This window comes from Chiloscyllium plagiosum, unplaced genomic scaffold (assembly GCF_037043375.1).
Source record: "Chiloscyllium plagiosum isolate Xiang-an unplaced genomic scaffold, Cpla_swu_hap1 HiC_scaffold_3, whole genome shotgun sequence".
Lineage (NCBI taxonomy): Eukaryota > Metazoa > Chordata > Chondrichthyes > Orectolobiformes > Hemiscylliidae > Chiloscyllium > Chiloscyllium plagiosum.
Window position 1 is genome coordinate 70,725,384 of NW_028270141.1, and position 16,276 is coordinate 70,741,659.

General features: G+C 37.2%; 1 protein-coding gene across 28 annotated transcripts in view; it reads left to right on the forward strand.

Annotated features, from left to right (window-relative positions):
* The window catches only part of epb41l2 (erythrocyte membrane protein band 4.1-like 2), a 210,017-nt gene that overhangs the window by 177,246 nt on the left and 16,495 nt on the right, over positions 1 to 16,276 (forward strand). For 2 of the 28 annotated variants that reach the window (XM_043683418.2, XM_043683428.2), the window contains exons 10-20: positions 86 to 183; positions 719 to 891; positions 1,680 to 1,876; positions 3,333 to 3,989; positions 5,906 to 5,941; positions 7,070 to 7,216; positions 9,070 to 9,237; positions 9,542 to 9,595; positions 9,752 to 10,261; positions 10,729 to 10,857; positions 15,114 to 15,212. In XM_043683418.2, coding sequence (XP_043539353.2) covers positions 86 to 183; positions 719 to 891; positions 1,680 to 1,876; positions 3,333 to 3,989; positions 5,906 to 5,941; positions 7,070 to 7,216; positions 9,070 to 9,237; positions 9,542 to 9,595; positions 9,752 to 10,261; positions 10,729 to 10,857; positions 15,114 to 15,212 — 2,268 coding nt within the window. Of the gene's footprint in view, positions 1 to 85; positions 184 to 718; positions 892 to 1,679; positions 1,877 to 3,332; positions 3,990 to 5,905; positions 5,942 to 6,126; positions 6,190 to 7,069; positions 7,217 to 9,069; positions 9,238 to 9,541; positions 9,596 to 9,751; positions 10,262 to 10,728; positions 10,858 to 15,113; positions 15,213 to 16,276 lie in introns of all 28 variants that reach the window. The other 26 variants (XM_043683473.2, XM_043683480.2, XM_087980284.1 and 23 more) reach the window with 26 other exon arrangements.

Sequence of the window (16,276 nt, forward strand, 5' to 3'; positions counted from 1 at the left end):
GATATTATTTCTTGTAGAAGCAAATGCTTATTTTGTTGGGAGTCCCCTTTTAAAGTTGAAATTTTTTTATTATATTCCTTTCTAGACAGAACAGTTTGAAAGTACAATTGGTTTCAAGTTGCCTAATCACCGAGCAGCAAAGCGATTGTGGAAGGTTTGTGTGGAGCATCATACTTTCTTCAGGTAAGGCTGTTCTGTATTTGTCAGACCAGCCAAAGTAATGAATGGTAACCTTTAGCAATTCAAATGTAGGCAGTCCTAACAAAATGGTATTTACGGTAGTAATAGAAAACGATCCTTTATTAATGAGTGCACAAGTGCTCCCTTTGCTTTCATTTTTTTTTCTGTCTTTTTACAATTTCCAGAAAACATCTTTATCCATGATCCTTTTAAAAATTGCTTTATACATAGATCTATACTATAAAGAAGGAAAAATAGTTGCATATTTTTAAAATGAAGTACTCCCTACAACAAATTCATGTCTGATATGGATAGTTTCTAAATGAAATGAATTACATTTATGTCTGTACTCAAAATGCAGTACAGTGTAAAAGCTTCCCCATGACATTCCTTGTTAAATTCCTTTAATTTAGAGGATTTCAGAATATTTTTCTTAATAGTTGCTTCCTAAATTTGAACCAATGCATGAAAGTGTTGTAATATTATATAAATATTTCAAAGCAGTTAATTCTGAAATACATGAAATCATTTTTTTCAGGCTGCTATCCCCTGAACAAACTCCAAAAAGTAAATTCTTGACTTTAGGCTCAAAGTTTCGTTACAGTGGTCGCACACAGGCTCAAACACGGGAGGCCAGTACACTCATCGATAGACCTGCACCTTATTTTGAGCGTACTTCAAGTAAGCGACTGTCCAGAAGTCTTGATGGAGGTAGGTGGCCCGTGAATTTCAATAAACCATCAAACTTTAATCTGTCCTCAGAAGAAACATCGAGAGAAATCACTTTCTCTTAAGTAATCACTAACACATCTTTTGCTAAAAAAAAGAATTTTAGATTTAAGTGTCCACTATTCTCAGTTCGTTTTTGCTCCAGAACGTGTGCAGTTAAGTGGTCCACCAGGCCATAAATGGATATTACTTTGTATTAAACTGACCTGTAGAAAACTGTCCCCATAACCTCTATTGATGGAGCGTGCAGCAATACCTGGACAATTATTTTTCAGGCTATGTGATTTATGGCATTGTTCTGACTTGATTTTGACTCCAGTTCTTTGTCTGGCAATAACTTCTTTCCTGGACACACACAATGTAAAAAAGAAATTGGGTGGAGAGATAAGTCCATTTTCTTCCCTGTGCTATATCAACTGTTGATGTCACAAATTATGTCCTTTCTCAGCACTGATCTCTCTGTTGGATAAGTGTATATTTAACAGATAATCTACAATATTAGTGTGACTTTTACTTCACTTTTATGTGTGAAGTTAACCATAGTCCACAATAGATCTTGAGTACATCTATCCATTTGAGAGACAGAATTGGTTACTTGTATCTTGATGGGCACCACTCCACAAACCTGGGGCAAGGAGGGGAGGCAAACCTCTGTGAATTAATACAAGCAGAATTGGAATTGAATCCACATTGATGGTTACTTTCTGCATCATGTTCTAACTGAACTAATGATTACAAATTTAAGCAAAAAGGTTTCTTTCCTCTAACAGGCCCAGTAGATGGCATTAATGAAGTGGGGCTGTTGCAAGATTCATCTTCTCTAGATGTTCCTCAGAGTTCAACAGCAGAGGTGACTGCCACCAAAGTTGGTGTCATTAAAGTAGGAGCAACTGATGAAAAGATAGAAGTAAAAAGCAAAACTACTCCTTCAAAAGAATCACAACTAGAAATGCCAATGGAAATGAAGGTATTGTACATTTTTATTAGAAATTATAGGCAACAGGTTTTTGAGTTAGTGCACATTAGTAACTAATGTTGTACCACGCAAGTGATACATGACTTATTTTTCCCACTCACTTCAAGTATCAGATGAGTATTTCTGGGAAAAGGGTAGGAATAATTGCAGTAAAATCTAGCTGTGTATAATATATTTTACTAAATCAATAATTCTTTTGCATTTTCTACAGAGAAAAAAATCATGGTGTCTATTTATTGATTCTTAGGGGAGATTGATGAAAGAGATTGAATACAGTGGGACTGATTCAAAAATGTCCTTTAGTTTGAGGGGAAAGGGGAATAGAAGGAAATGGAATATGAGCATTGTCTGTCACCAGTGAGGTACATTTTATTTTCTCTTATTGACCTAGATGAAAGGAAGTGTAATTTCTCTCTTTAAATTATGTGCAGTCACTTATTCTAACAATAAAGGTAGCAAAATTATTTGTGGTTCGATATATTTACTGAACAAATGAGAGAAAAGATTCAAGGGAGCAGAAAATTAATGAATTCACTTAGATTGAATGTTTCAAAATATTACTGCTTTTAAATTTGTTAAACTACAAAGTAGCTTTTATCAGATATGCTGACTTTTCCAACTCTGCATGTGCCTAATTCTGGGATATGTAATTAATTGTGGATGTCAAAATTAATAAGAATAAATGTAATTGTTGAAAAGCAAGGGACTTCCCTGACTCATTGTTGAGGTGTATTGGAAAGTTTGGATGCAGCAAGAAAATGCAGGAAATTTGGGCAGTCAGAACGCATACTCGTGAAGAAACCACAATGTCATCTTTCACCATTTTATTTTAATGTCTTACAAATTAATTGCGCTCTCTTATATGCTTAACCTTTTGATATTTGTTGATCTTGGGTAATCTGATGTGGTCGCACAGGAATTATGTAAAGCAGCAAAATGTTTTGAATTATATTTCAAGTGTCACTATTAGAAGCACTGTATTCTTAATAGCTAAAGTTAACACAAAATAAAGGAATGCAGAGGACCATGTCTTATAAAATGTAGCTAGGCTATTTGTAGAAAGAAAACTGCGCAATTTTACTATTGATGAACAATTTTCCCGTGTTTTGAATTTCAAGGCATTTAGGAACGAGCAATTAAAGGCTGTTTCAACCAGCAAAGTCCACATCCTTTGAAAAAGTAAAAAGGAAAATGATAAAAGGAGAAAACTGGGTAGTAACCAAGCTGACGTTTAGTAATCATTATGCAAAAGATGTATGGTGTTTGCTTGTTCTTCCTTGTTGTGTTTTCCCTATCCATCTTGCAAGAGCTAAAGTTGTCTGCATCCATTTGTTTGAATTTGTGGAGTGACTTTCTGACTAATATTGTTTCTCTTTTCTTTTTTATTTCCTTCTATTCTCTCTATACTATCTGCTACATAAACATGTGTCTACTGGGTTTAATTTAGTTCCATAACACACATCCCCCATCTCCTACCTGTTCTAGTTATTCTCCCTCTCTAAGTCTCTTTCCTATTCCTGAGACAGATTTTCTCTCTGATATTTCAGAGGATAGTGCTTTTTTAGCTGGTGAATTAGACAAAGAATGTGTGTTTGAAACTCTTTCTTCCAATCCTAGTCCACATGTAACGACTCCAGAGCACGAAGCAGCATTATTAACTAAGCCTCTTCAACCTGATCCTGTATTAACCACAACTGTTCAATGTAATTATTTTGTACAACAGGATCTGAAGGAAATAGAAATTGGCTCTAATCCTGTAAGAAAGACATTGACGTTCGCATTTTTAAATCTTTACAAGTGTTTTCCTCCCAAATTACCTTCGTTGCTTGATGAGGATGGATATATAAGCTTTCCCAGCCTTCCTGATGACTGTTCAGCTTTGATTCCACCAAGCTTTCAAAAGTACATTCCTATTACGTCTCCATCACTCATTCCATCTATCATCATTATCTTTGTGTTGCTTTTGTCTGCATCCCAGTCTGTCCCTTTCTCACTCACCCTTTCCCTTCCTCTTGCTCTGTCTCTCTGCTACCTGGAGCCTAAGGCGACAACATTATATGCCTCTTATGACAATGACCTGAATGAGAAAGCAGAGGAAGAGGAGGTGTGTAAATTTGTCGCTAAATGTGTGGCATTTGAAAATAGATTTTTATGGGTGGATAGTTTAAAATAAATTAAAAATGATCTTTTTGGCAGAAACATAGGACTGAATATTTTGACCAATGTTGAATCTTGACCTACTCGTCTGAACCTCCAGCCTATTCTATTTACTCTAATGATTCCAAATTTCTGTTTCAATCTTGAACTACCTGGACATGCACTTGTATTGTAGCATGCTTCTGACAAATTTAGAAACAAAGATGTTCAATCATGCTGCCATGTAATTTGCAGTTAGTTTCCATTTTATTACACTCAAACTGAACTTGAATAGATGTATTTGAGTTACTAAAATTTCATGATCTGTCGTTTTTTTTTTAAAATGAAATTTAATACAAAAGCTTTCTTTTCCGAGTAAAGTATTTTACTTTCTCAAGAAATTATTTTTCAGCAACTGCCAGGCAGGTGGCACTATTCCACTTCAAAACAGATAAATTTGTGTTGGTAATCAGGGCTACATTCGATAAAATTACTTCCCATTGTCCCAAAATCCTTCCACTCAAATTCTGACAATTTGGTTGCTCATTTGAAACACAGCAACCAACAAAATGGACGAAAATAAGTGTTTAGGATCCCTCTTAGTCCTACTGGAGACATGATAGAGGTGGGAAAATGTTGCATATCTGTATCTAGGCAAAGTGACATCACAAGGAACTGCTTTCAGACATAAATTCCCTTGGTCCTCATTTTCCCAGCAAAAAAACATTGAATGTATATATCGTTGGCAAAAAGGAATGCTTTTAACTATTAATTGTAAAAGGCATTGGGCAAACCACATCTGAAGTACTGTATAAAGGTTTGGTCTCTGCTTCAGAAGCATATGTTTGTAATTAAAATGGTTCACTGGGCTAACTTCCAGGATGAAGAAGTTGCATTTTGAGGAAAGGTAAACTCATTAGAGTTCAGAAGAATAAAAGGTGATCTTAATGTAAGATTCTGAGTAAACTTGACAGCTTAGATACTGAGAGGGTATTTCCCTCAGAACTGGAAAAAGCCTTTAAAAGTAAGTGATTTCCCCTTCTTATGGAAGTGAAATGAAATTTCTTCTTTCGTAGGGTCTTTCAAGTCTGGTATGTGCTGGCACTTGTTGGTTGTAGGACCTATGTCATAGTCTTCCTATAGACGGGTAGTAGGCTGTGTCCATGCATGGTTCCAATACCGCAACAAGGTGGAGGACCAGATGTTGACAATTGTGAAGACTCCTTAAAATGCAGGTGCCAGTAAAAGCGATAACATACTTAATTCAGGTGAGGAAAAATGGTAGTTCCCTCTCCAGAAAGATTATTTGATCAATTAATTGCAGTTTGAGGTCTTAACTGTATAAGTTGTCTACCTCTGAGCGTCAGGTTCCATTGCACTTCCCAGGTTGCAACAGTAAGTTTCCCCAACAACAGGAGTGCATTAGGGAGCCAGCCCTGTGTTGCGCACGTCCCTGTGTCCCTGCCTTTCCACCCTGATCCTTCATCACCCGAAGCTCACATCAGAGGGCTGGGAAAACAGTGCATAGCTTCAGTTTCCCAAAATTCAAGCATAAAATGATAAACCAATATAAATAGTATGTTTAATAAATCATGCAATTAATTAATGCAAATTTGTAGAGGGCATATGTAAATATCTGAAATTTCTAACTGTTCTAGCCCTGTTAATGTAGTACTGAAATTTTGAAAATTTTCAAAGAACAATTGTGGAAAGTTAAAGTGGAGTAGGGCAAAAATATACTGGAAGTACAGACATAGCTACAGTATGAGAATTGTGGTTGAGATATTATTTGTTGCATATCGTTGCTTTTTCTCATTGATTAGTTTTTTTTAAAAGCAAAGAAATAATTAATATTTTCTTTTGCAATTTGCTGAATACATTCAGTTGGAGCAACAAGAAGAAAAAATGCAGCCACAAAAGGTTGATTCAACTTAAATTGCATTCTTTTCCATTTCGGCTATTAGATTTTAGTGCTCTAAGATGTCATATGGGGTGTTGTGGTATGCGTTCTCCATTCTTTGATTTTTTTTGTTTTAGTGTCTGCATGTCCCATGTGAGATTTTTATGTTGGAATTTTCTTCCCGTTTTCTTTCTCAATTTTACAGAATAAATCATTGAGCATAGAAGGAGAAAATATTTATATCAGACATAGCAATTTAATGTTGGAGGTTTGTATAAAATCCAAGTATATAGATGGGCTGATGATTTGCACTGGATGATTCTTTTCACTAGCAGCCTGTTGTAATGGATCTTGCATGTGATGCATGAGAGTGCAAAACAGAATGCACGCTTCACATCCCAAAGTTGTATTTTTCAAAATCTGTGCTGTGATTGATTTAGCTTGGTATATTAGCATGCAGTATCAACCACATACCAAGTAGAACCAAAAGTATTTTTGCTGCAGTTACTTCAAGATGAATGAGCACATTTACTAACCAGGATCACTGCAGACTAGTAACTGAGCTAACTGATATTCAGATATAATTTTGAGATTTTATTAAGAAATATGTATAATCTGTACTAAAATCAAACATACCACTGCAGGGTTTCACACTAAGTGTGCAATTACATATGCCTTGCCTCACTGAATATCTAATGTTAAATCTTGAAAGGAACTGTCATTTACTTTTGTTCTTTTTCTAAAGCTTGTATCATCTTTGATTTTAGTACAGTTCCTAAAATTTACAGCAAGTGAAAGAGACCTAATTCTGCCAATCATGATTCTCCTTTAGGCAAAGATGCATCTGAAATTATTTTTGTCATTGAAATTAATATTTCACATTCCAAATTGCTAATGTGTTTAATGCAACACCTAAGTTGTACTATTAGTAAATAGGCATCACTAGGCAAGTAATATCTGGTAATACTTATTTAAGTAAGTTCTAAGCAATTATGGTTTACAAAAACTAAACAAGCCACTTTTCTTCAATCAGTAAGGAACAGATTTTCAGTGAGCCTAGGCATTCCTGTGTATTATTCATTTTTTTTGACTAATTTAGTTCTAATCTGTTGTGTCTCATTCTAATTGTGTACATATGCGGAAATTAGGACCTTGATAAGACGCAGGAGGATCTATTGAAACATCAAGCTAGCATTAGCGAGCTAAAACGCAGTTTCATGGAATCCACACCTGAACCGCGTCCAAATGAATGGGAAAATCGACTAACCAAACCCTTATCACTGCAAACAGAAGGGGTATGTGTCAGTAGCAGAATCTGAGGATAAAATTGAAAGCTTAATCCAACATGATGGATGTTTGTGTTTGTGCAGCTTGTAATGCTTTCATACATATTAGAAAACTATTTACAATGCTAGTTTGGATTAGCACCTTTGTGTTTGAGTATATTAACAAATTATGATGTTGGCAACCTACCAATCATTCCTAATTTATTCTTCCTATTACATAATTGCATTTCTCGATGTTGAAATCTAAATTATTATTTCAAGCCCATCACTTTTATTCACAATAACTAATTTTAAAGAACATGCAGTAAGAACTCCTTTACAATTTAACATTCAAACGTTTAATTTACAACTTAACTCAGAAGCATTGTCAAAAGAATAATGAGGTCAAATATTGTGCAGGATTTATCTTTCTCAATTACAGGAATGAGAGGTTTCCAGTTTGGGTTTATGCTAGCAACTGTAGGAAACCTGACCATAGTTTCACCATGGGCAAACTGATGTAATGTCATGTGCAATTTAGGAGAATTTGCCAATTCTACCTCTAGCAGCAACTCCATGCCAATTACTTGTTCTACACAATGATGCATGTAAGAATTTTTCCATCCCAGTGCTATCATGTCTCCTGTAAGATGTGTACATTTGTGTTTCTTCTTGTAAATCTTTATGATCTGTCACTATGACAATCCTTTCTTCTGTTGATGCACTATTTATGTCTATTTCCATTGCTAAAGTTGAAAAGCATTTTGTTCTCATCAAAGATGAAGGGTGGTTAGTATTTGAAAATAAAGTATTTCTCCTTTAATTAACTATTGTAACGAAGCAACTGCCAATTCAGGAATTGCATACAGCTACAGAATGAAATTCTCCCTCTCTCCTGTTTCAGCCTTGTATCAATACTCTGTGCCACACTTGCATGCTGCTTCCTTTCTCCCCCACACTAACTGTCCTTATGGTTTCTCTACTATTATGATTGTCAAATTAGGAGTAAAGCAGACTAAGAATTAATTATAATTTTGTAAAATTATTCATACCATCAGTGTGCTTGGGGCTCTTTATTAGTATGGGTGAGATTTAACCTTCAGATTCCAGATCAAAAGGATATTTTGCTCTCATAGCACACAATCCAGGTCCAATAAGCAATTCTTAAAATTGTTCCATTAGTTTTGAGTCCCCATAAACCATTTTATTTTTTGCTGCAGTTTGGTTCTGATTTTTTTAATGATTGACTTTAATTTCTCCTTTTCCACCTCTATGGTGTTGTTGCTTTGGAACAATCTTGCTCTGGCCAGTTTCTGGCATATGTTCACACCAATAGATAGAATCTTTAGCTTAGCAATTATAATGATTTGGTGCAAAAATTGTTTATTGGGGTATGTTTGTAGATTTGCGTTTTGAGTTGCGCATTACATCACAAAATTGTCAACTTATAATTTTCTAACCCTTCCAGTCAGAGGCATTTTCAACACATCTCTGGGAACACTGGTGTTAAGTGAAGTAAATGGCAGATGTTGAATGGGAATGCATATTTAATAATTCTCTAAACTCTGAGGCTTTGAACATCAAAACACCACATGTTTATAATTCTGAAATTCTATTATGTGGATTGAGAGTTTGCTATTTTGAAAATATGTTTGAGACTGAACGGTCATATTGCTTTAAAACCTGTTTGCTTATTTTGTTTAGACGAGTGCATGGATATGAAGATATGGTGTTCGAATATGCTGTAAAAAAAACTGCATGTTTTGTTACTTACAACCAATAATATATAGATGCGTGATATGATGTAACTTCTGTCTCTTTTTTTCTTCTGTAAGACTTTGTTATCTTTGTTAATCTTTATTCTCAATTTTCTAACTGCGTAGAGCTTAGAAGAGGAGATAACATCGCTTTTACTTAGTAAAGAGAGCTTCTCACCAGGCTTGATGACTTCCTTCTCGTCTGCTATTTCTCAGGCATCAGAGGGTGATGGGTTCAAAGAAAAAGCTGCTGCTGAATCTGTTTCTCTCATATGCTCCAAGCAGTTGTCTGAGGTGCTTTTAGAATGGAATTTATGATTGGTAGTTTTAAAAGTCACAGTATGTCCGACATGTTGCTATGAATTTTGTTTTGTTCCGGTCATTATTTGTACATCCTGTTGAAATTTACACATTTTTAAAAACCAATTGCTCTGCTTTCATGTTGTGTGTAGCTGTATGGTAATTTTTCACAGTTCTGCATTCTATATATATTTACACGTGGGGAGTACTTTTTAATCTGTCATAGTTGATTTCTTCCCATCAATTATTGGTAAAGACTACTCATTCTATGTTGTTGTGACTGCTTACTGTCCTCCAGGATCATGCTTCAAGAGCAGAAGGGTCTCCAGCAGGGGCCGGAGATATTGGCAAGGTTGTTTTTATTAAGTAATTCCACCAGCGCATAGCCACTGTAACATCACTAATCATTTATTGTCTTGGTTTCAGTGATCATCCTTTTAAGTTTGCATGGTTGTATTTCATGCTTCTTGCCTCATCCTTTATTTTTTTCATTCATTTCCTTATGTAGAGCTCAGATGAGAAACAGAAATCCGAGACGGAGGAGCAGGCAGAGGTTGTAGTGGAAGAAACAATAGTGATTGAAGAGGTAAAGAGAGCACCCAGCCATTCAAAAGTAAAACTTGAAAAAGCTGTTGAAAGCAGCACAGTTGTACCCGCCTCTAAAGTGTCATCAAAAGAGGGTCATGCCTCATCCTCCGATAGCCATAGTGAGAGTGAGGAAGAGGCAGAGTACCACCCACAGATCAAGGAAGGAGAAAATATAAAGAGAGAAAAAAATGAATTTAAGACATTTACTACAGTAGGAATGGAGTCCAAGGTTTCGGTAACAGAATTTGACAAAGTACGTTTTCCTATGGTACATAAAATGCAGGATGTCCTGGAAGAAAGTTTGCAAGAATTGCAGAATGGAGAGCTTCAGGAAGCAAAGCAAAAGCAAGAAGACACAAGACCCAAACTAAATGGAGATGTTTCCTATGTTGATAGTGATGCTGTGCCACAAGTTGTGTGTTGCTCAGAGGTAAATGTTCGCAGCAATTGAGTTAGAAGTAAACGTTCATGTGTGGAGTCCTCTCCAGTGTATAATGCCTCTCTCTTGGTCTGTTATGGGTTTTCTGGAGCAACCTCCATTCACTTAGATTCAACAAGTTTTTTCTCTTCTGCAAAATGGACAGAAATAGTTATCAGCCGACCCTCTGCCTGCTTCAGTCTTGGTTTCTGGCTGCCTTGCTTGCATTGGAGGTCTGAGCAGCCACCAGATTATTTTTGTGATGTTGTATTTACTTTAGTTTAATGTTTGTGTCCTAGTGTCATGCTGTCTGTTTGAAAATAAATGTTTTTAGTTTTTCCATTAGCCCACTTCTGGTTTGAATATTTTCCATTCTTTTAATTTCACTTTATTCTTGCTATGGGTTTTCAGTAAAATCTGTTTTTAGCTTATTCTCTGTTTATGCATGGTTTTTACTTATTTAACTTTTTTATTAATAGCCTCCTGTGGTAAAGACAGAAATGGTGACAATCTCTGATACAGTGAGCCCTGACAAGACTGAAATTGCAACAAAAGAAGTTCCAATTGTTCAAACAGAGACTAAAACTATTACATATGAAGCTGCCCAGGTAGACCCTAATCTTCCTAACAAAGTAATGAAGTTTCATTTATCATTATTACCATACAGTGAGGAATGCAATATTTGTATACTATGTAAATTGTAAGTGGCATTTTATGTACTTATTATTTTCCAAATCTTTCCTCCACAATTTTTAAAGTTGTAAAACTGTTCTGTTAACCTACAGCATTTTGAAAAATTGTAATTTAAAATTTATCACTATTCTACATTTTTAAAGTTAAAAATCACACACATGGCTATAGTCTAACAGGTTTATTTGGAAGCACTAGCTTTCAGAGCACTGCTCCTTCATCAGGTGGTTGTGGAGTAAAAGATCGGAAGATGCAGAATTTACAGCAAAAGTTTACAGTGTGATGCAACTGAAATGATATATTGAAAAAGACCTGGATTGCTTGTTAAGTCTCTCCTCTTTTAGAATGACTATGTTGGTTTCAATTTGTTCTTATGTAAATCCCAGAACTGTTTTAAAGTCACATTCTCAAGTGAACTTTAATACGTGCCATGTCAGCTCAGATAATACATTGAAGGTGTGAGGTGCCCTGTGTGAGGCTGTGTTCCAATGTTCAGACTGATTCTATTTCTAAAAAATGGAATTTACAGAATCCTGCATGGATTCATGCAGTTTTTGAGCAAACTAAAACATAATTCTGCAAGTACAAATTCACCCCACAAACACACGTGTGTGTGTGTGTGCGTGTGCGCACGTGGGTGTTTGTTTGTGTGTGTTGACGGTGGAGGTAAGAGCCTTTGAGAGAGGGTGAGAGTGTGGGTGTGTATGAGAGAGGGTCTGCGTGAGTATATGGGTCTGTAGGAGTGTGTGAGTATGTAGTGCAGTGGGGTCACCTGTAGTATGACATGAACCCAAGGTCACGGTTGATGCTATCCCCATGGGTACCAACCTTAGCTATCAGCCTCTGCTTGGCCACTTTGCATTGTTGCCTGTCCCGAAGTCCACCTTGGCAGATGGTCACCCAAAGCTCTGAGGTCAAAGGTCCAGGACCACTGAAGCGCTGTCCAACTGGGAGGGAACACTCCTGTCTGGTGATTGTTGTGCAGTGTCCATTCATCTATTGGTGTAGCCACTGCTCAGTCTCGCCAATATACCATGCCTCAGGGCATCCTTGCCTGTAATGTATGAGTTAGACAATGTTGGCAGAGACACGAGTATCTGCTGTGCACATGGTGGATGGTGTCCTCGACCACAATGTTTTCACCTTTGACAACCAGTTCTTCATCCAGATACATGGAACAGCCAAGGGGACCAAATTTGCACCTATGTCAACATTTTCATGCACCGGTTTGAACAAGACTTCTCTACACAGGACCACCAACCAACACTACACACCAGGTACATTGATGACATTTTCTTCCTCTGGACCCATGGTGAGAAGTCACTGAAACAACTACATAGTGATATCAACAAGTTTCATCCCACCATCAAACTCACCATGGACTACTCTCTAGTATCTGTCTCATTCTTGGACCTCCATCAAGGATGGGCACCTCAGCACCTCACTGTAAGGCAAATCTCACGATGCTACACTTCTCCAGCTTCCACCCGAAACATATTAAACCAGCCATCCCATAAGGACAAGCCCTACGTATACACAGGATCTGATCAGATGAAGAGGAATGTGACGGGCATTTGAGTGGTATCCGTGTCAACACTCTGACACATCTTGCAATGTCTGCCATGACAGGCTTGTATGGTGCTGTCCTGAAAGCCGGATAGTTTGCTGCAAACAATGACCTGTTTGAGATTTGGTGGTTTAAAGGTGAGAGGTGGAGGTGTGGGCGTGGTCTTGGCGAGGTGCTTATCCTTAGTGATTATGTGTTGCAGGCTGCAAAGAACATGGTGTAGTTTTTCAGCTCCTAGCAAATACTGGACGACGAAGGGTACCCTGTCGGTTGTAGCACCTGTCTGTCTCCTGAGGAGGTCATTTGGGTTTCTCGCTGTGGCACGTTGGAACTGGCAGTCGATGAGTTGAGCATCATGCCCCATTCTTATGAGGGTATCCTTGAGTACTCCCAAATGCCTGTCACATTCCTCCTCATCTGATCAGACCCTGTGTATACGTAGGGCTTGTCCTTAGGGGATGGCTGTTTTAATATGTTTCGGGTGTAAGCTGGAGAAGTGTAGCATCGTGAGGTTATCCGTGGGTTTGCGGTAGAGTGAGGTGCTGAGGTGCCCATCCTTGATGAAGGTCCAAGAATGAGACAGATACTAGAGAGTAGTCCATGGTGAGTTTGATGGTGGGATGAAATTTGTTGATATCACTGTGTAGTTGTTTCAGTGACTCCTCACCATGGGTCCAGAGGAAGAAAATGTCATCAATGTACCTGGTGTGTAGTGTTGGTTGGTGGTCCTGTGTAGAGAAGTCTTGTTCGAGCCTGTGCATGAAAATGTTGACATAGGTGTGCAAATTTGGTCCCCTTGGCTGTTCCATGTATCTGGATGAAGAACTGGTTGTCAAAGGTGAAAACATTGTGGTTGAGGATAAAGCAGATGAGTTGTAGGACAGTGCTTCGCGATTGGCAGTTGTTGGTGTTGAGAACTGAGGCTGTTGCCACGATGCTGTCATTGTATGGTATGCTGGTGTAGAGTGCTGAAACATACATTGTGACAAAGAATGTTCCCGGTTCGACTGGTCCATGGGTGCGGAGTTTCTGTAAGAAATCTGTAGTGTCGCAACAGAAGCTGGGGGTCCCCTGTACAATGGGTTTCAAGATGCCTTCGACAGGGCACCTCACATCTTCAATGCATTATCTGAGCCGACACTGCACCTATTGTTAAAGTTCACTTGAGAATGTAACTTCTAAAACAAAAAGTTCTAGGATTTACACATGAAAGAATTGAAATCAACATGGTCATTCTAAAAGATGAGACTTAACAAACAATCCAGGTCTTTTTCAATATATAATTTCAGTTGCATCACACTGTAAACTTTTGCTATGAATTCTGTGTCTTACAATCTTATACTCCATAACCACCTAATGAAGGAGCAGCGCTCCGAAAGCTAGTGCTTCCAAATAAACCTGTTTAAACTGTGTACACCCCAGTCCAACACCAGCATCTCAGAATCATGACAACATTTTTAAGTGTATTTTAAAGTTAGATTCCTGCTTTTTGCTATCGCTGTCCCTGGTGATACATATTCATTCTTTCTCAATGGAAGGAACATAGATGATCTTTTGCCCACCAGTCTTTTTAACTATCTTGCTGGATAGAATTTGGGTAAAAATAAGTTCTCTAACTCTTTCATAAAGCAGCTCACCACTATCTTCTCAAGGTCAACTAACTTCTGATCTCAAGGTAATAAATGCTGGTCAACTAGCAATGTCCATATCCCACAAATGAATTTTAAAAAATGACAGTCATTTAATCTCCAGTTGAATACTCCGATATATTTGCTGAGAGGTTGTTGCACTTTGTCGACGTGTGTCTCCTCAATTCAAAGTGACGTTCAGAATTTCGATGTATGTCCAAAACACTGCATCTGTATACAGAACAACTTGGGTTATCCAAATTTTGGATTATCCAGACAAGATCTCAAGGTCCCATAAATCCTTCCTTTGTTTATGATCAGATCAGTTATCCGAACAATCAGTTGTCCGAGCAAAATACTCCCTGTCCATCTCGTTCGGATAATTGAGGTTGTTATGTAGTTGTATCAATTCTTGTTGTATAGTGAATTTTAACACGCAATACTGCACTGTTATATGCTTTTCATTGTGGGTAGGTACCCTGCCACAGTAAGTCTGTATTTTAAATCTATCAAATGTGCATTTAAGTGAGTGAGATTTGAAGCATTCTTATTTTCTAGAGATGGAATAGTTATAATATAGATATAATATTCAGTTTATGCTACACTTCAGCTGCATTTGTCTGGTATCCTGAGAAATCAGGGACACACCACTTGATATATTAATATTTGTACCCATTATTGGCCCTCCCTGCATTGTCACTTATTTACTCAACATTCAGGTAGTGAATCAGATGTTAATAGCTTGAAGACAATGTTAGTTGATGACTTCTGTTATTGTTTAGCTCCATCAAGCAATTATGTTAAAATGTTTGTGTTAGTGCTGATGCTTAAATAAAATTTAAGCAATTGAATATTTTTAAACAATGCATTTGCTTTAACAGACTTATTAATATAGGATGGGTATTCTATTCATTCAACAGCACAATATTGTTATTTCTGGCCAAACTGATTGGACTTCCTCATTTTGTTGTATTTTAAGGGTGATGGCAGTGGAGACAATGATCCTGGTGTCCTGATGAGTGCTCAGACTATAACTTCTGAATCTATTTGTACAACAATGACAACCCAGATTACCAAGGTGTGCAATCGGTAGTAGACCATTACGTCAGAGTTTGGCCTGGATAATTAAATAAGTACACTTCTGTTTCCGTGCTGTCATTGAAATTTACTACTGAATTTAAGCTCCTTTTCTTTCCAAATCCTTATTCATCTTGCTAACAAAACCTTTACTGTTGTTCGTAGCATTACAGCTTAATTATAATGATTTACTTTGACTGCAACTAGCGAACTATCACTTGCCATTATAATCAATTGGAATTCCTACGGTTGAATACTGTACATTTAAAAGAAAGTAGATCTGTTATTATGAATTTCTAGTGTATTTAATATTTTTACTATAATAACCTAAAAGCAACATTATTTGAAACACTAAGCACTAAAGTAAGCATCTCGCTCTCTAAAGTTCCCCTATTTAATTTTTCAACATCTATAGCTATCGGCATCCTAGGGGATTACCGTTGATCAGAAACTGAACTGAACTCACCATATAAATAGAGTAGTTACAAGAGCAGGTGAGAGGGTAGAATAGAATAAAAATTAGAATTAGCTTTATTGTGATATGTTCTCAAATGAGCACAGTGAAAAATTTACAAATCCCTGTTTATGGCGCCATCTTAGGTACAAAGATATCGAGGTACAGATTCTTAATTACAAATTCTTAGGGGGGGTGGAGGAAATTAGAAAAATAAATAGGAAAACTGCAAGAAGTAACTCATCTCCTGACTTCCCAAAGCCTGTCCTCCAACTACAATGCACAAGTCAGAAGTGTGACTGAATATTTCCCACATGTCTGGATGAGTGTAGCTGCAATCACACTAAAGGAGCTTGACACCATCTAGAATGAAGCAGCTCACTTGATTGGTGTCACCTCCATAAGCATTCAATCACTCCTCCACTGATGCTCAGTAGCCGCTATGTACATGTCTAGATGATGCACTGTAGAAATTCACCAAGCCTCTTAAACAGTATCTTCCAAATCCATGACTATTACCAACTAGAAGGACAAAGCAGCAGGTACCTGGAAAAACCACCACCTACAAGTTCCCCTGCAAGCCACTCACTATCCTGACTTGGAAGTATATT